Source organism: Molothrus ater, chromosome 7, assembly GCF_012460135.2.
Source record: "Molothrus ater isolate BHLD 08-10-18 breed brown headed cowbird chromosome 7, BPBGC_Mater_1.1, whole genome shotgun sequence".
NCBI classification, from domain to species: domain Eukaryota; kingdom Metazoa; phylum Chordata; class Aves; order Passeriformes; family Icteridae; genus Molothrus; species Molothrus ater.
Window position 1 is genome coordinate 37,616,908 of NC_050484.2, and position 18,548 is coordinate 37,635,455.

General features: G+C 51.3%; 1 protein-coding gene across 1 annotated transcript in view; it reads left to right on the forward strand.

Moving 5' to 3' along the window:
- The first annotated feature begins 204 nt into the window (after positions 1-204).
- GPD2 (glycerol-3-phosphate dehydrogenase 2) overlaps positions 205-18,548 on the forward strand; it is a 38,737-nt gene continuing 20,393 nt past the window's right edge. Inside the window, 4 exon segments of the mRNA XM_036386662.2 lie at positions 205-448; positions 10,481-10,588; positions 15,242-15,410; positions 17,805-17,929. Of these exon segments, the coding sequence (XP_036242555.1) occupies positions 10,487-10,588; positions 15,242-15,410; positions 17,805-17,929 (396 nt within the window). The 5' untranslated portion in view covers positions 205-448; positions 10,481-10,486.

Genomic DNA, 18,548 nt, shown 5'->3' on the forward strand with positions numbered 1-18,548 from the left:
AACCCAATCCTTGCAGTTGTTTACTGACTGGAAATGACACCCAGACAGCTGAAGACCACGATCATCTGCGCGGGCGGCGGAGCCGGGCCCCACGCGTGGGCCGCAGGCCTCCGGTATCGCCTCCGGTACCGCCACGGGCGCGGTCCCGGGGAGGGGCCGCTATGGGCGGCGACCCCCATCACGCAAGGCCGGGGATGAGGAGGCCGCAGCGGGCCCCTCCCCGCGGGCCCAGGCCGCAGCGGCGGCGCTCCCGCGGCCTTGGCGGGGCAGCCGCGGCCCCGGGCGGGGAGCAGGGCGGGGAGGCGCCGGCGGTGTTCGAGGCGGAGCTCGGGGGAGCCCGGCTGGCTGCTGCAGGCGGAGGGCGGGCAGGGAGAGAGCCGCCCTCGCTGATCTCCTCCCGCGGCCGGCGAGCAGCCCGCAGAGGGACGCGGGCTCCCGGCGCTCCGCAGTAAGTGCCTCTCGGGTCCGGCTCAGCGGGGTCCGAGCCGCGGCGGGCGGGATGAGGGAGCGGGGCCGGCCCGGACGCGCGGGTGGAGCGCCTTGAACACCGCAGTGCTTTTATTTTAAACGCGTATCAAACGCATCCTGCCTGCCTGCCCTCCACATGCTGCCCTGCTGCCCAGAGCAGCTGGGGCTGCCCCTGGATCCCTGGCCGTGCTCCAGGCCAGGCTGGACACTGGGGCTGGGAGCACCTGGGACAGGGGAAGGTGTCCCTGCCCATGGCAGGGTGGGACCGGAGCATCTTAAAGGTCTCTCCCCACCCGAACCATTCTGGGATTTTATCATTCCCTCTGGAAGGCTCAAGAACAGCACGGGTGGATGGGATATTGGGAAGAAATCCGTCCTGTGAGGGTGGGCAGGCCCTGGCACAGGTGCCCAGAGCAGCTGGGGCTGCCCCTGGATCCCTGGCAGTGCCCCAGGCCAGGCTGGACCCTGGGGCTGGGAGCACCTGGGACAGGGGAAGGTGTCCCTGCCATGGCAGGGGTGGGGTGGGATGGGCTTTAAAGGTCCCTTCCAACCCACACCATTCAATGACTCTATGATCTTATACAGCAGCTTTCACTACCAAGTGCTCTCAGCCTCCTCCCCCTGCTTTATTTAAGCATTTGGATGGGGAAAAAAAAAAAAAAAACCAAAAACAAAAACCAAAAAAAAGGAGAGTGTGGCAGTTTTACAGAAGTGGTGCAGAGCCCCTGGCAGCTGTCCTGTCTGTGGGTCATCCCTAAGAATGTCCCACAACAAGAGGTCCAGCCTCAGTGTCTCCCTATCAGGACAGCTGCTGTGTGCCTGTAGGTATCCATATATAATAAATAAGGAGGTTGCAGAGCTCATTAACTATATTTTTTTTTCTTGGCTGGAGCTGACAGAAATAATATCTCCCATTATAAAAAAGCCCCAAAATTCTTGGTAAGAAATAGCACAGCTGTAATTACACTAAACTTTGTAAAATGAAAGTAAGTTATTACTTCCGCTGAACGTACTCGTGGGACCATTGCTTGGTGTCCTCAACTTCTCTGAGTTTTTACCTCTGTTAAGCAGTCAGTGAATGTTTGTAAGCCTGATTCTACAGGAAAAGATGTAAATGTGTGTGTGGAGAGCTTGGCTCCAAAGCAGCCAAATTTACTCCCTCCTTGATGTACTCTGGTGAACAGGTAGTACAGGTGTGCTGAGAGCAGCTCCTTTCACCTGCTGGGAAGCAGGGGCCCCCCTCCAAAGGATTTGCATTTTCTTCTCTTCCCTGCTCCTTTCCTTCTTTTCTTTTCCTTGCTTATTCTTGGTTACAGTTCTTCAGGAATTTTCAGTGATGGGCAGTGAGTGATTAGCCAGTAAATACTTGGTCTGATAGTTCAGGATCTGTCTGTGTTAATATGTAAAGTAAAGTCCAGTATTGCCCCTTCAATAGCAATAACCAGAATATTATTCATTTTAACATTAGGCATTAGGAGCTTACTTAGTCTAAAGTTGGATGGAAGTTTTGGGTAGACACAAGTGTGCATAAAAAATTATTCACGCCCCTTGTATCTAATTGGTAGCCTTATTTTGGTTGTGTATGTATATGGATTTACACTTTGTTTTGCTTAATTATGTGTGTGCACAGGAGCACAGTAATAATAACAACGTTGTGAGCTGGACCTTGCTGCATAATGTAGTATTTTCTCTAGAGATCCATTTCTACCTGCTGGCTGTCCCCGACAGGAATTTAGGAAGCTGGCAGGATGTGGTCAGTGCAGAGGCCATTCATGCAGAGCAGTTTTCCAAAGGACAGCTCCTGCAGGTTCCTTGCTGCTGCCTGCTTTGTCTCCACACAAGTCTCTGCAGGCTTTAGCAAACATTTGAAAGAAATGTGGGTTTTCTGCTGTCAGTCTGCAGTTGTGACTTTCACCTTCCACTTGTAGCTGATGGTTTCAAAACAGGGCTTGGCATTTGCAAGTAGCTCAGTTAGGCAACATCTTCCTTGTGCTGGTGCTTGTTTGTATGCTGCCAAACAGGGCCTGGGGAGTTATTTTGCCTTTTTATGGGCTGGGTACCCTCAGTCTCAGCCAGCTCTGCCAGCCTGGCTGTACAGATTAACCAAGCCACTGTATGTTCTTGGCCTCGTGGCTGTAGTTGGGCAGCTGGGTCCCTGAGCAGCAGGGATTAGCTGTGCCATGGTGGATGTGCTCCTGGGAGCACAGGATGTGAGCATCAGGGTGCTGATCCCTGTCCCTGCCACCCTCCTGGGACCTGCTGGGCAAGGGACACCACGGCCGAGGTGGGAAACGGGAATAGGCTGGGCTCTGCTCCAGGGCACAGGGACAGGAGCAGAGGGAACGGCCTCAGGCTGGCCCAGGGCAGCTCAGGGTGGGCACAGCAGGAATTTCCCCATGCAAAGGGGGCTCAGGGATTGCAGCTGCCCAGGGAGGTTTGCAGTGCCCATCCCTGCAGGTGTCCCAGGAGTTCTGGAGGTGGCACTCAGGGCTCTGGGCTGGGGACAGGGTAGGCATGGGCACAGCTGGGACTCCTTATCCTGGAGGGATTTCCCAACTTCAGTATTTCTGGGGATTCTGTGCAATAAAAGTTAAAGGGTGGAAAAAGAAAGCTGAAGTAAGTGGGACAGAAGTAGATCACCCTTTAAAGAAGGAAGGATTCCTGCACTTCCACTGCTCTGTGGGTGCTTGTGGATCACTGGAGCCACTTGGGGTAAACACTACAGAGCACAGAGACCACAGAGCTGTTTGCAGCAGCTGTTGGGCTCTAGGGCTCCACTAATTAGCTCTAATGTAGATGCAGCCTATTTCTTCCAAAAAGCTTCACTTTAGGAAATAGCTTTTGTTACGTAAGGAACAGACGGTTTGTAATCAGAGCTCTTCCACAACATCTCAGTATTGATTTTGGAAACATTCCATATCCCTAAAAGGGTCTCTCTGGGCCAGGTTCCCGAGCCAGCGTGTAGCTCTGTCTCCAGGGGTTTCCAGGTGAACTCACCCCGAATCACAGCCAGATCCTGTGGATGGAGTCCAAAGTCTTGGACTGGGTTGTTTTTATTTGCTTTGCAAAGCTTCTCAAATGAAGCGTTGGTTCTGATTTCAGAGTGATTCTGAACACAGGCCCCTCCTCCAGGATTAGATTTGCATGTGCTATCAGGTCTCAGTCTGTATCCCAGGATATAAAATTAGGCTACTTCCTTGCCACACCTAAGTGTTCACCTAGTTAGCAGCTATTTTTTGAGCAGGTTCCTGATTGTGTGTGCAGGTATATGTCCAGTCTTGTAAAAAGCGAAACACCTTGTTTTCTAACCCCTGCTCCTTGAGTCTTTGGCCAGGGAGTGGAAGGAAGAGCATGGGTAAGGTGCCAGCATTGGGAGCAAGCTGAACTGGCAGACTGTCTGTTCCAATATCCACATTAAAAATGAGGGGAATGAAGGATATGTAAAAAAAGGGAAACAGCTATAAATTAACTGTATCTGACAAGTGCGTTTCTTTCTAGTGGCAGTAATTGGCTCACAGTCATTGTATTGTGTGCCTGGTTGATGGCTGATATTAACCCCCACCAACAGTGAAAGCAAGAGTGACTATCTGAGAAGTTTAAGCTAAAACAATATTGGCACAAGAACACAAAAGTGTGGAAAACATCCTGCACACATTAGTCAGTGATCAGGCTGGGGACCAGGCTTCCCACTCCTTCCCATGGGACAGGAGGGAATTGAAATACTTTCATCTAGAACTTGATAAATACATTGTGATGTGTGTATGCTGGGAAAGCTCAAAGTACCTGTTGAGATTGGAGTTTCTTTGTATTCCTGTTAGTCCTTAGATACAGTTCTTGGGATTACAGCCATCCCTGTCTGCAGTGTTGCCTCGTTGCCAGAGACATGCTACTGTCTGTGGCAAGACTATTGCTATTGAAATTCCAAGAGGGATTTACACAGAGGACTTTTCCCCTTATCATCTGTAAGTGGGAGGGTAATGAAGCAGCAGAAAAAGAAGTGGTTAGGCTAAAATCGAAACACTCGACACTAGACATTCGAAAGAGGAGCTAAAACAGTTTGTTCCTTGTGGGACAGAGTTCACAGCAGTGGTTCCATCCTCTAAAGCAGGGTGGGAATATCTTGGTGTCTGGGTACAGAAGGCAGATGAAGCAGTTGGAAGCAGTAGGACCAAGAGGAGGAATGAGGATAGGATACCTATTTTCTGCTTTGTTTCTCCTTTATTTTTGTGCCTGACAAGTGCCACAGCCACTTTTGGGCATGGGAGCCGAGCTGGTTGCCTGTGCTGGAGCGTGGGAAGGACTTTCCCCATATGGTGAAGTGCTGCTTGGCTTCCACTTACGCCATGGCGTGGCCGGGGGGGTTGGGGGTTTAAATCCTGCATGCAGGATGTTCCATGGCTGGGGGGTGACTCTGTGAGCTGGGTGGATATCGCAGGTTGTGCTCCTGTGCTCGGCTGGAGAGGTGGTCTTGGATAATGACTTTAATTGCAGTGCCTGCCTTGTGTTTGAGAGCCCAGAGTGACTGGGGAGGTTCCAGGGCAGGCTCTGGAGAGTGGACGTGTCCGTGCTGTGTCAGCCCTGGTGGGACCCTCTGGAGCCCTTCCTTGGGGTGTGTTGGGTTGTTCCTCACCAGAGATCTGCCCCGCAGGGGAAGCATCTCCAGCTTGGGTTGGGTTAAGCTTTAATCAGTTCCTTTCCAGCTACTTCAGTTGCTCTGGCCTGACATCCCGTGTAACATTAACCACTCCCGGCCTCTCAAAGGCACACGAGAGACAGCTTGCTAGATGACCTGCTTAACAGGGTGCTAATTGGGCTCTTTTCTGGTTACATCCCCTTTTCTGGTTAGTTGGCCGCTTCCTGCATTGACACACCCTGAAACTGCGGGTAACAGACCAGTAGGGCTTTAAAGGCTGAAAGTGCCCCAGTCAGAGCTTAACCCAGGCCTTGCTGCTGGGCCACCGTGGCCACCTTATGAATAGTCCTGCGAGAGGGATGAGAGCTGGGTTGGAGGCAGCTGAGGGCAGGACTGCAGCTCTTTGGAGGGGCAGGACTCAGCTCAGCCCGGAGGGACATCAGTCTGCGCCTGTCATCGTCCCAAACTCACCTGAGGAGCTTTGGGAAGGAAGGAATTAGACAATGCTCCTGCGCCAATGGCAGGTTATGCAAACCGTAGTGGAGATGATTATAAGTTTTCTATTTTTAAGCCTTGCATGGAGTGACTCACTTTATTAGACGTGTTCGTTTGCAATGGAATGCGAAGCGCCCGGATTCCATGGTAATGGCCCTGTAAGGCACACGGGTATCCAACATAACAGATTGGGTTTCTCCTCCCGGTTTCGCGGGCTGTGTGTGTCTCAGAGCCTGCCTGATGGGGCGGCTCACGCTGCTGCGGCGCAGCTCTGCAGCCTCCACCCATCTGTGCCTCTGCTTCTGCTGCAGTACCCATCCTGCTTCATCCTCCTGGCCCCGGGGCTGAGCTCCCCGCCGGTCCCCTTCCCTCATTCCTTTCATTCTTTCCCCAAGCCTTGGCCCTGGGCTGCTCATATCCAGCCTGTACCTGGCGGTTGTGGCGCTCCCAAAGCTTTCAGCCGCCTGCTGCCTCGGGTGGGAGTGGGTTGCACAAGTCCCAAGAACATCCAGGCAATGGTCTGGCAGCTGGCTGGGCCGGGCATTACGGGAAGAAGGAAGGCAAGTCACTCCCAGGAGCTGTGCCAGCCTGCTGAGGGCTGCGGGTGGCAGAGGTCTGCCGTGTGGGATGTGCTGTGCAGAGGCATCTGCTGAGGATGGCTGTTGAAATCTCTTCTTTGAAACCCAGGCTGTAAGTGGTGCCTTGTAGGGTTTTTTTGGGGTTGAAGCAGTGTCAGGAGTGCATTGACTGCTGAAGTGGAGCCCTTGCCTTTGACACAGCAGGTCCAGGGTCTGATACCTGGGGAGGGTCACCTGGGGACCTCACCAAGGCAGGAGCTGGTCACCAGCCTGGGTCTGGAGTGGGAGACTCCTCTGGAAGTGGCTATTCCATGTTGCTGTAGTCCAAGTGAGCGTGACTGATGGTTAAGGAATGCACCAAGGACTTCCTACTGTGACTAGGGTTTGTATTAACTTTTGGAAATTGAAAGCAGGAACTTGTGCTGATAAATCTTTTGTGTAGTTTCCATTTTCTGTAGACTGCTTTCCCCGCCCCTTTGTGTCCTTTCAAGTTTAAAGTCTGTTTCTTCTTATCATGAATCCTTTAATAGCAGTTTGAGCTCACGTCCCTCTGAATCTTCACCAGTGCTCAGCTGTTCCTGGGAACTGTTCCCTGGGGATATTGAACTCCTTGGACAGATCACTCTATGCAGTAGCTACTCCCTGTGATGTGCTCCTAGCTCTTCCCACGCCAGCCAAGGGCTCCTGCTCCTGCCACAGCTTGTTCTAGAGCCTGTCAGGGACCTCAGCCCACCCTCCAGGTGAGGCCATGGGTCCAAAGGTGCCATTTATGGCTTCTATTGAAATCAAGGGTAAGGCTTTACATGCAGATTTAGTGTGTCAGATGGCACTGACAGCACTGAAACACTCTGAGCCAATTTTAAAGGTGATTCAGAATATTTGCGTGATGGAAAGATGACATTTCTGACTGTAGCACTTCTCATGCTGGTTGCTATTATAATTTTCATTAAAGTAAAATCCCATTTCTGTCGCAAGCTATTGATCTCAGCTTGGAAGAGAGGCAGGTTTCAGTACCTGCTCCCAGCAGAGGAGGGGTTTGTGAGCGTGGGCTCTTCCCTGGTGCAGCCTGTGGGAACCACATGGGCTGCATTCCTTCCCCTTTCATCTGCACTGGGGTGGATCCTGCCCAAAGCTGGCAGCAGCCTTCCTCAGCCATGTGGGACAGAGCTGGGGCAAAGACCCAGTGTCTGACCAGAGCCTCTCGTTTCCCTGTGGCTTGTGGCCACCAGGCAGCGTTCAGGTCATCTTCCTTTCCAGAGGAGACCTTGTGAGCCACTTGCTGCCTGCAGAGCCCTTCCTTTGGGAACAGCCAGAGCCGAGCCGTGCCCTGGCAGAGCCTGGAGCAGCCTGGTGCCAGCAGTGCCCGGGCCCTGCCCACCTGCAGTGCCCTGAGCTCACCCAGCCTCATCCAAACACATCCTCAGAAATGCAGGCTCGTGTTTGCCGGGATGCAATCGAGCTGTTCCAGGTGTAAAAGCACCGTCTGGCTGGAATGCCTGTCTGCCTTTCTGCTAGAGTGGCTTATGCTAAGCCCTATTTTCCTTTCTCTCCTGGATAAGCTCCTCTTAGGGATGGTGAGCAAGATTGATGTGGCAATTTGAGCAGCCCGGTCTGCTGGGAGAGTTCCTTCTCCTTCAGGGAGAATTGCCTGTAATCGGCTCCCAGCTCTGAGGAGAGCTAATGCAACACGCCCCGGGGCCAGGCAAGGAGTGGGGAGCCCTGAGGCCAGAAATCCTCTTGCAGAGGGCCATCGAGTCCCTTTCTGGGTGTTAGAGATGCTACCTGCAGGATGAAAGTGGGAAAGCTGTGCGCTGTGGCATGTCTAATGTCCCTTCAGCTGGAACAGCTGGACCGGGCTGGGCTCAGGTGACAATCGCTGAGCCTCTTAGTCAGTGGTTAGTGTACCTTGTGCAAATCCCATGGAAAGGAACGCTGTAACTGGCAGGTGTGTCCCTGGTGTCCCAAATGAAGTCCCAGGAAAAGTCCAAGCCAGGGGATGAGAAGCAGGGCTGAGGGGTGTCTGTGCTTGCAGGAACCCTGGTTCTGAGCAGGGATTGTGCTTCAGCCAGCACCCTTCCTCCTGAGCTCATACAGCATGGAAAGGGCATGCTTCCCTTTGTCTTCCTGCAAGCCAGCATCTCTGCAGACGTGTGACATGGCTCCCTGGAAGATGCTGATTTGTTCCTTTTCAGCTCCCTGCATTGTTGTGTTCTGGCACAGGCGCTTGGAGGGCTCCGGGCTCTCAGAGACACTCCTTTGCTGCTGCATGAGGGCTGTGGAGGTACTCCAGTACTGCCACCAGCCTTCCTTGGGCAGCAGAGCTGTCATTCCTGCCTCCTGGCAGCCTCGGGCACAGCTGTGTGTCCTGCAGTGCTGCCTGGGGTGTGCAGTGCTCCTGTCACCATCTGTGTGCCGTGGCTGCAGGCAGGTGGGAGTGACGCCTGAGCTCCTTCAGTGTGGGGATGGCCACGGGAATGTTCCAGCTGCTCTTCAGCTCCTGTGCTCTCCTCCTGTGCTCTCCTGGATGTTCCAGCTGCTCTTCAACTCCTGTGCTCTCCTGGATGTTCCAGCTGCTCTTCAGCTCCTGTGCTCTCCTGGATGTTCCTGCTGCTCTTCAGTTCCTGTGCTCTCCTGGATGTTCCTGCTGCTCTTCAACTCCTGTGCTCTCCTGGATGTTCCTGCTGCTCTTCCAGTTCCTGTGCTCTCCTGGATTCCACCTTGTGATCCAGCTTTGTGACTGTCCATAGTGTTCCTGTCTGTTTTTATGGAGGTGCTGTAGTGTTTAAGGCCAGACCTCCACAGTAACTTCCCTCCCAGGAGCTTTCTTTGCTGGGGTTTGTCTGTCTCTTTTCTCTTTCACTCCCTGTCATGGCTCAAAGGAAAGATGAAGCTGATCTTTTTTTTGCAGCCATAGTAAGAAGTAAATGGAAAATGTGATACGGGAAAGGCAGGCATGGTGGGAGTCTCCAAGAGCATAAATGCCCCTCTTTGGAAAAACTTGTGGGAAGCTGCAAGTCTTAGCCTTCCATACATGATCCCTTACACAGTTTGTACACTCAGCAGCTCTGCATCAAATGCCTGCCCCAGAAATTGTGTGGGGAATTTCCCCCATGCTCAGTGTGCTGCAGGCAAAGTGCTCAGGGAATGAGGTCAAGCTTTGGCTTGGGAGGGACTTCAGAACTCCTCTCATTCCGTGGGCAGGGACACCTTCCACTGTCCCAGGCTGCTCCCAGCCCCAGTGTCCAACCTGGCCTGGGGCACTGCCAGGGATCCAGGGGCAGCCACTGCTGCTCTGGGCACCTGTGCCAGGGCCTGCCCACCCTCCCAACCAGGAATTCCTTCCTTTGAGGCGTTCCAGCCTGGGAACATGTTTCCACGTCTGGCATGGAGAGCTGGCTCCCTGCTGCTGGCCCAGGGCCGCTCCCCATGCCTGGTAAGGGCGCTGGTGCTGCGGTGCTGGCGCAGGGCTGCACACACGGTCTGCCCCTGCTTTGAGCCTTGGTGGTGCTGAATCACTGTCTGGGGACTGCTGGGGAGTGTGGCCAGGCCAGGGTGTCCCGGGGAGCCCTGGTGCTGGTCCCCAGGTGGGAGGGATGCTGTCCCTGGCGTGGGAGCCCCGCGTGCTGGGAGCCTGTTTAACATTCCGCTCAGCCCCGTGCGCATTTGTCATTCAGGATCCGAACACTGGGTCTATTAAGAACTTGCCTGACCCACATAGGGCTGGTTTCAAGCCCTCTGAGCTGGGTGCAGAGTGCCACTCGGTGCTGTCCCTGTGCGCGCTGCTGCTGCTCGCTGCGGGCCCCGCTCCTGCTGCACCCCGGGTAGGACGGGCTGGGCTCGGGGCAGCTCCTGCCCGCACGGCAGCAGGGGCTGCAGCAGGGGTGTGTGTGATGGGACGGGCAGGCAGCTGCAGGAGCTGGCGAGGAGCCCATCGGTCGCTGTGCTGCTGGGATGAGGGTTGGTGGCACTGTCACTGCAGACAGGCTGTTCCTGCTCTGTCCTTCCGTGGGATTGGCAGTGCCTGTCACACTCAGGGTCACTGTGGGGTGTGTCTGTCTGCTCTGATCTCAATCCTCTTTCATCCTGCAGCTTTCTCAGCAGACACCAGAGCGCTCTGGCTTGCCTCTGTCTAGACTTTGTTTAGAAGTTACTAATATTGCAGTGAAAATCTCTAATTAAGATATTGCTACCCTAAATTTCAACTTGTCACAACATTGTTATTAGTTTCTTCAAGTGGTTTCTTCTGTGTGTACCAGATCCTGACATGGTAAAACTGCCAATTAATTTTTATCTTCTTTTCTTCCAGTAAAAAATGGCATTTCAGAAGGCAGTGAAAGGAACTGCTCTCATTGGAGGAGGTGCCATAGCAACAGTTTTTGGCCTCTCTCAATTTTCTCAGCATAGAAACAAACATGTAAGTATTAATTATGATTTTTGATAAAATAGGGAACTTAAAATCTGTCACAGCATATGTCAGGCTTGTACAAATAGTTTTAAAAAATGACCTTTGGCTGCCACTGGGGGCTTTACATAGTTAGAGGAGGAGTGGAAAGACCTGCTGAAGTAAAGTGCTGTCTGCACGGTGTTTTCAAGCTGAGAGGCTGGAATTGAAACGACCAGCACTACCTGTGAACATCCCAGGCTCAGCACAGAGCTGGTGCGAGCTCCTGCTGGGTTCCTCGGGCTGGGGACAGGATGTGTGCCAAGGCAGGGGTAGGGCAGGCTCCTGCTGCCTCTGGTGGGTACAGCCCAGCCCTGTGGTCCCTGCAGGGCTGTGGCCCAGCTGAGGGGGCATGGACAGGCTCAGCTCCCCCAGCAGGGCAGGCTGGTGCTGCAGCCCTGCCTCAGCAAAGCAGCACGTCCCATGTCAGTCTGTGCACTGCATCTTGCTGCTGGAGAAAACAGATTTCCCTGGATATCTGCTCCTCCCAGCAGGGCTGGAGGGGCTGTGCTCTTGAGCTCCCTTATTCACCATTGCACCATGGACTTGCTAATTCCTCCGAGACTCCCAGTCCAACCATTCCCCCAACACTGCCAAGGCCACCATGACCCCACGTCCACAATGGTCTTTAAATCCCATTTCTGGCTGTTTCTATGGGGAGGAGGAGGAGCAGCTGGGAATGAGATGAGTCATGTCTGGGGAGCCAAGCTGGAAGTGGATAAGGCAGGATTCTTATGGCTTCAGATACTGTTGCAGAAAATAAACCCCAGCATTTCAAGTGAGCTCCCCATTGGGCTGCCTGCCTTGCTCCAAGCTGGTAATGTTCTCTCCAGAGTCTCTGTCCCAGGGTTTTACAGCCTGGCTTCATTACTGTCAGAAATGGCACCTTTTAGGACTGCTAAATAAGAGGAGTTGGGAGGGAAAAGTCACCTGCAGAGCTCACTTGTTGCATCTTGTCTGCAGTACTCCAGAATTCAGGGAGTTCCTCTTTTTCTGGGGATGGATGGCTGCTCTGAACTTCCAGAGACAGATTAAACCCCAGAGTTTTACAGAGCATGGCCATGGAGTCAAAATCACAGAACCACCCGTGCTTTTATCCCAACTAATTTTTCTGTCCACACACATCTGCTGGCATTTTGAGTCACATTTATGCAACTGGAATTGAATCACTGAATCCCAGAACAGCAGGGATTGGAAGGAGCCTTAAAGCTCCTGTCATTCTAGCCCTGCCCCATCCTGGAGGTGTCTCAGGCCAGGCTGGACAGGGCTTGGAGCACCCTGGACAGTGGAAGGTGTCCCTGCCCATGGCAGGGGTGGCACTGGATGAGCTTTAAGGTCCCTTCCCACCCAAAACACTCTGGAATTCTGTGACTTGGCCTCAAACACTCAGACACCTGCACGGCCCAGGTGGCACAGTGAGCCTTTGCTGGCTGCTTCACCAGCACTTCCAGCACTGATGGGGACACAGAGTTGGACACAGATGCTCCTGCTTCCTGGCTGCATTGCTGCATTCTGGTTTTGGGCCTTTATTTAATGCATCAGCCTCCACAGGCTGGTGCCAGGTGTGAGATGGGTGTTCTTGGACATGCCAAGTTCAGCTGGAGGCCACTGCTGGCTTTTCCTTCCCCTCTCCCCTCATGATCACTGAGGGGAAAGGCAGTGCTTTGGTTTGTGGTTGCAGGATTCTGCTGTCCTTTCCCAACCCTGCTCTTCCTGGTGTGTGAGCACACTGTTGGTCAGTAGGAATGGCTCAGCAAGGTGAATCCAATAGTGTGATAGTATGATAATGCATCAGGGCCTGCTTTGGGGAGTTCTAATTACTGCATTTTTTTTTGTTTAAATGAGTAAGGATGATGAATTTGACTCTGCAACCTACCTGGAGATTTACAGTAGCAAATTAACGAGAGCACTGGATTATGGATTACTAGATCACTTTATAACTTGATGATTAAATTCAAACTGCCAAACTAAATTCCTCTCACTAAGAGTGTAATCAAAACCATTCAGGGAACTCTTGCCTGAGAAATTGTAGATATAAACAGCAATTGCTTATTTCAGTAAACACACTTGTTCACTGCCAAACTAATCATGTTACTGCAGATGGAATCCCTGTGTGCAGCTTTTCTTCGCTCCCCCATTTAATTGACAGCAAGATGCATCATATCTATATCAATTCCTGGTACTAATCACTCTGCTTATATTCCAGGGCTAATCTCCACACTCTGGCTATGGCAGGGGCTGGATGCTGGGACTCTGCTCTGGGCTCTGCTAGGAGCCATTTGTTGTAAATAATGGGTTTAAAAGCAAACCTAGACATGGAGTCAAATCCACCTGATGCCAGTATTTCTTGAACTCCAAATCTCTATTTTCTGGTGTTCTGTTATTTTCCTGAAGTTGGGTAGCATGATTGGAAGTTTCTCAGGAAATGTACTGCACAGTAAATTTGGAGGGAATTCTCCCTCTCCAGAGCTCGTGGAAGTTGATCACGTGTCGCTGAGCTTGATCAGCCAAAACACGTGCAAGATAGGGTGTTCTTAGTGTTCCCGATTTCCTTGGAATTTTCAAAAATTTTGAATGAAAAAATCCAATTTTCCTTGCTTGTCACTTCTGTCTGGCAGTGCCAGGGTGGCCTTTAGGGTCCCTTCCAACCCAAACCCTCCTGGATTCTATTATATGCTTTTACTGCACTTTGGGGATATAAAAGTTTCATGGCAGTGCTGGAGCCGACAGGGCCGGCGAGAGAGCAGGGCAAGAGGCAGGAGGACCTGGGGATGGGCACAGTTCTGTGGCCAGGAGAATAACGTGGCAGCTGAGTTTCTTTGAAGCTCCCAAACTTTCCACCTGCCTCCCCCCAGCCCCAGCAGTGCCTCAGAAGCTGCAGGCTGTGTCTGGGGGCTCTGTGTGAGGGCTGCTGTGCCTGTGAGCCCCGGGCAAGGAGCAGAGTTTGCTGCCTCTGCAGCTGGGCACAGCTGGGCACTGCAGCTCCCGGGTGCCCTGCGTGGGCTGGGGGACAGAGCTGATCCCGCAGGGATCACTACACTTGGGAAAAGATGGGATTTCTTACAACTCTAATTTGTTCTTTCTTGTCCCCAGTCCCTCTCCAGCTCTCCTGGAGCCCCTTTGGGCCCTGGAGGGGGCTCTGAGTTCTGCCTGGAGCCTTCCCTTCTCCAGGGGAGCATTCCCAGCTCTCCCAGCCTGGCCCAGAGCAGAGGGGCTGCAGCCCTGCAGCAGCTCCAGGAGCTCATTAGATCCTCAGCATGAAATGGAGGACTCTGTCTCCAGCCCCACTTTCCCCAGGGATTGCGTTGTACCACACAGGCAGTGACAGTGGCTGCTGCTGTCCTGAGGGATTTTCATCAGCTCCTTTAGTCAGCATTATAGTCAGTATCATCCCTGATTGCAGGATGAACCTGCCCATTAATTATCTTTGGAATATGCACTTCTTTGAGTCATGGCTACTAGTTTTTAGATTTTATTTTCAGCTCTATAGCAGAGAGAGGGACACAGCACTAATGCATTTAAATCATGATACTGCTGAGGAATGAGCAAATAATTTTGAACAAAAATATTTAGGCTGCATGCACCATATAATCTGAACTGAGGCTTTTTGTGCTTGGCTGGAAAGGAGTTTCTGTGGTTTGTCACTTGAATTTTTATTAGTCTGCTCTTTCCTGTCTGGGAGATCTGGGCAGAAGCTAGCTATTCTGCATAGTTAAGTCTGCCATTTGGCCTGGAGACTGCGCCTAAATTAGGTCTTAAATTAGGGTTAAACGGGTTTTTCTGGTGTTCAAAGTGTTTATAATTTTCAAGAAAGTCTGGAAACATTTAGAATTCAGTTTAAGTTGATGTTAACAGCAGAGAGCCTTCAGAGACTGCTCAAACCCTTCCCGCTTGAGCCGTGGTCCCTGGTAGGTGGCTGAGCCTCAGCCCTTCTCTCCACAGTCACTGCGCACAGCAGCATTGGCTCTGGGAATATCAGCCCAAAGAGATCCCGGGCCCTTCCAGGAAAATGGGAACTTGTCTGGAAACTGCCACCTTGTTAAGCTTTGTCACTTTAAAGTTGTATTTTAGCGTGCTGTAGGACATAAACTGCATTGCTTAGAAGTTTCTCAAAAAGGAGGTGAAATTAGAGTTTCTTTGGTGTTTCAGGGCACTGTGTTTGACAATCCCATCACTCCTGAACCTCATTAAACTTGAGCTTGGATTAATGCCACTGCATGAGATGTGAAATGTACACTCAGCTCTGGTGAATTTTTTGGTGGAGAGTCCAGAGCCCAGCCATGTGTCTGTTTATTAAAATGCTTCCTTTGTAGTGTTTATTAAAATAATAACAGTATCCTGTAACATTTGAGAGTTCCTAGAAGTAATGAATACAGGTAGTAACACTTGAGCGCAGTGGTACATTGAGGTGGGCAATGTAAAGGTGTGGTATCCCTTCGTGGATTTAGTACTGTTTGCTCCTCAGTGTTTAATACGACACGATTGTGAAAAGCGGGGGCAGTGGCTGGGAATAAGCGAGTTTTCCTGTGTGGTTGTAGGAAAGCCTGTGCTTCGGGGGTGTCTGTCCCCATGGGTGTGTGTGTGCAGAGCAAAGCCGGGGCCTCACGGGCTGTGTCCGCCTTGCAGGGTGCCTTGGTGCAGGTGCAGGCTGCAGAAGCTGTGCCAGCGAGGAAGGAGCATCTCCCCACGCGAGAGCAGCAGCTGGTGGCCCTGCAGAGCGGCGGCGAGTTCGACGTGCTCGTCATCGGCGGGGGCGCCACGGGCTGCGGCTGTGCCCTGGATGCGGCCACCCGAGGTGAGGGGCTGGCTTCACCTGCAGGCTCCTCTGGGGGCTGCAGCAGACTCTCAGAGGGGCTTTTCTGAAGCACTCAGAGGTACAGGGTTGCAGTGTGATGCCATTTCCTGTTTCACCTATCCCAACCCCTCAGGTGTGCCAACCTTTCCTTTCCCCTTTGCCCTCCTGCTAAGAGCTGCCCATCAATCTTAACATTCCAGCAAGGGGTCGTGTGTGGTTGGCAGAAGTTCAAAAGATGCCCCTCAGCTCGGGCTCATTGGCCTGTCCCAGTGTCTGTATCCCTTGATCCTTCCCCTCCTCACACCTGGTTGGCCCTCATCTGTGCCTTCCCCTGCCCCTGTCCCCGGGCTTAAAAGGACACGAGACCATGCAGCTGGGATTCTGTTGGGAGCTGTTAGAACACTCAGAGGTCTGTCATCCTGGAATAAACTCTGGATTAAAAACTCACAATAGAATCCTCTCCTTTCTCTTCACTGTCGCCTGAACCTTTTCCACCAGAGGTAAACTGAGTTCCTACCTTGCCTGGATTTGTTCCCAGTGCCCAGCTGCAGCACCCAGCCGGCCAAAGGTCTCTGAGGTGAAACACCACAGCTGCCGCCTTTGGCCCAGCAGTGAGGGCCAGATGGGGCCAGGCACATCCCACCCAGAAATATTTGGATTAATATTCCATAGTAGAGGGTTGGTTATCCTGGCTGGGAAACCTCTGCTCTCAGAAGGACCCTGAGGAAGGTCATGTAGCTATGATATTTTCTGAAAAATCCTTTCTTTAGGATTTCTCCTCCTGAGAAGCGAGAGGCCTCAGGAACAAAATGTACCCAATGGTTATCTGCTGCTGTGGAATGCAACAGGTGCAGCTGGGATTGGGCTCATGGTGGTTGTTTCTAATTAATGGCCAATCACAGCCCAGCTGGCTCAGACAGAGAGCCGAGCCACAAGCCTTTGTTATCATTCTTTCTTTGCTATTCTATTCTTAGCCAGCCTTCTGATGGAATCCTTTCTTCCATCCTTTCAGTATAGTTTTAATATAATATATATCATAAAATAATCAATCAGCCTTGTGAAACATGGAGTCAGATCCTGGTCTCTCCCTCACCCTGGGACCCCTGTGAACACCAGCACAAGGTCATAGAGCACAGTCTCCCCACCTCTGGGGAGCTGGCCAGAGCAGGGAGCCCTGAAGCTCTCAGGCTCTCTAACCTGGTCATGTACCTCAGAAACAGAGGCAAAACCCCAGGAGAGGCTTTCAGTTTGAGCTGGGAAACGCTCATCCAGCAGGTGTGGTAATATGAAATGGATAAAGCAGTAGGGACTGAGCACAGGGAGATAAGTCCAAACTCCAGCCTGGTTGTTATATTTAATAACATGGGACAAAGATCTTCTCACTTCTGCCTCTGCTGTGCTTTGGCAGAAAATGCAGTTGTAAAGCAGACAGAAATTATTACAGTTAATCTCTGTTTATCCTTTTCTTGGGTGTACTGGTTATATCAGTAGGTCTCTGAGGTGTGAAATATTCACAGGCATTTGGTTAATGAGTTGTGTCTCGTTGCTGTTCATTCATGGAACTTGCTCTTTTATCCTGTTTGCTTCGCTTAACAACAAATTTTGCTTTTCGTGTGTTTGATAAATCTTCACCAAATTATTTCTGATTGTGTCCATTAATCTTCAGTCACATTCGACAAAAATAAATTGCTCTGATCTTTCTAAGTTACCAGTAATGATTAGATTTTTTTAAGCACATAAAAGTTTTGGGACACCAGTAGATGTTAAAATCTCAGTGTTTGTACTGCTGAGGGCCCTCGAGTGCTGTGTCCAGTTCTGGGTCCCTCATGACAAAAGGACTTGGAGGGGCTGGAGCGTGGTTGGACTCAGTGGTCCTGGAGGTCTTTTCCAGCCCCAGGGATTCAGTGGTTAAGGCTGATCAGGCTGTTTCCTGTGTTTGTCAGAATTCCAGGCGGGCACCTCTGAGGCAAACTCCAAGTAAGCAGAGCTGCCAGTTGTCTCCCTCTCTGGAATGCCACTTAAATGGTTGCTGAAGAGAGTTTAGAGCTCCCTGCTGCAAAGGGTTAAAAGCGTCCATGGAGCCCCTCTGTTCCTGCCATGCATCCAAGCTGTCATTTCCCTGGGGAGCATGCCCCGTAATGTGCAGTAATGCCTTTCCATTGTGAAATACCCAGCTTTTAATGTGCTGCTGTTTAAGTTCTGCTTTGACTTTTCCCTCAGGAAGAAGGCTAAAATTTTTCATTACAATATAGACAGTGCGCTACACTTTGAATACAAATTTATCCATGTACAGAGTAATTTTTCTTGTGATTGTCTCTACCCTAGAGAAGTCTTTAATGAATTACATACAAATTGTGTAATTTAAGAAGTTAATTTGGTTTTCTGGTAACACAGGACTAAAAACAGCCCTTCTAGAAAGAGATGATTTCTCATCGGGGACCAGCAGCAGGAGCACTAAATTGATCCATGGTGGGGTGAGGTACCTCCAGAAGGCCATCATGAAGTTGGATTTCGAGCAGGTAATTTTTTGTGCTGGTTGTTCAGCAAGAATTGCTGGTAGACACTTCACTGTCCCAGTTAGAGCTGAGTGTCCTTTTGAGCTTTTCAGTGCTGGATTCCAGTGTTGTGTTCCACAGCCACTGTGCATGGGAAGTGTCTTCTCTGAGGGAGCTTTGATGGGCAGTGTCACTGCCCGGCCTTGCAGGCTGTGGGTTTTGGGAAAGGCAGGCAGAGACAGGGCTGATCTCAGAACAAAAAGAGCTTGAAATAAAATAAAATTAAAAGAGACAGGCAGTGCCATGAACTGGGGGGAGGAGTGGCTGTCCTGTTCTGGAATGGGGAGAGAAAAGATGGTAAATGAGTGATTTAGTTTGGAATGGGGAAAGAATATCGTAAATGAGCGACTTATTTTGGAATAAGGGAATAAAAGATGGTAATGAGTGATTTATTTTGGCATGGGGAAAGAAAATATGGTAAATGAGTGAGAGTTTATAAATGCTTTTGTGCATTCTTGTGTGGGCGGAAGCCTGATATTCCTGTTTTGAGGAATCACTTGCCTTTCCATTGGAGCCTCTCAAAGTATGTTTTGGTGGTTGAAATGCTGCTGCAGGAATGGTGACTTCTGGGGAAATATCCAAA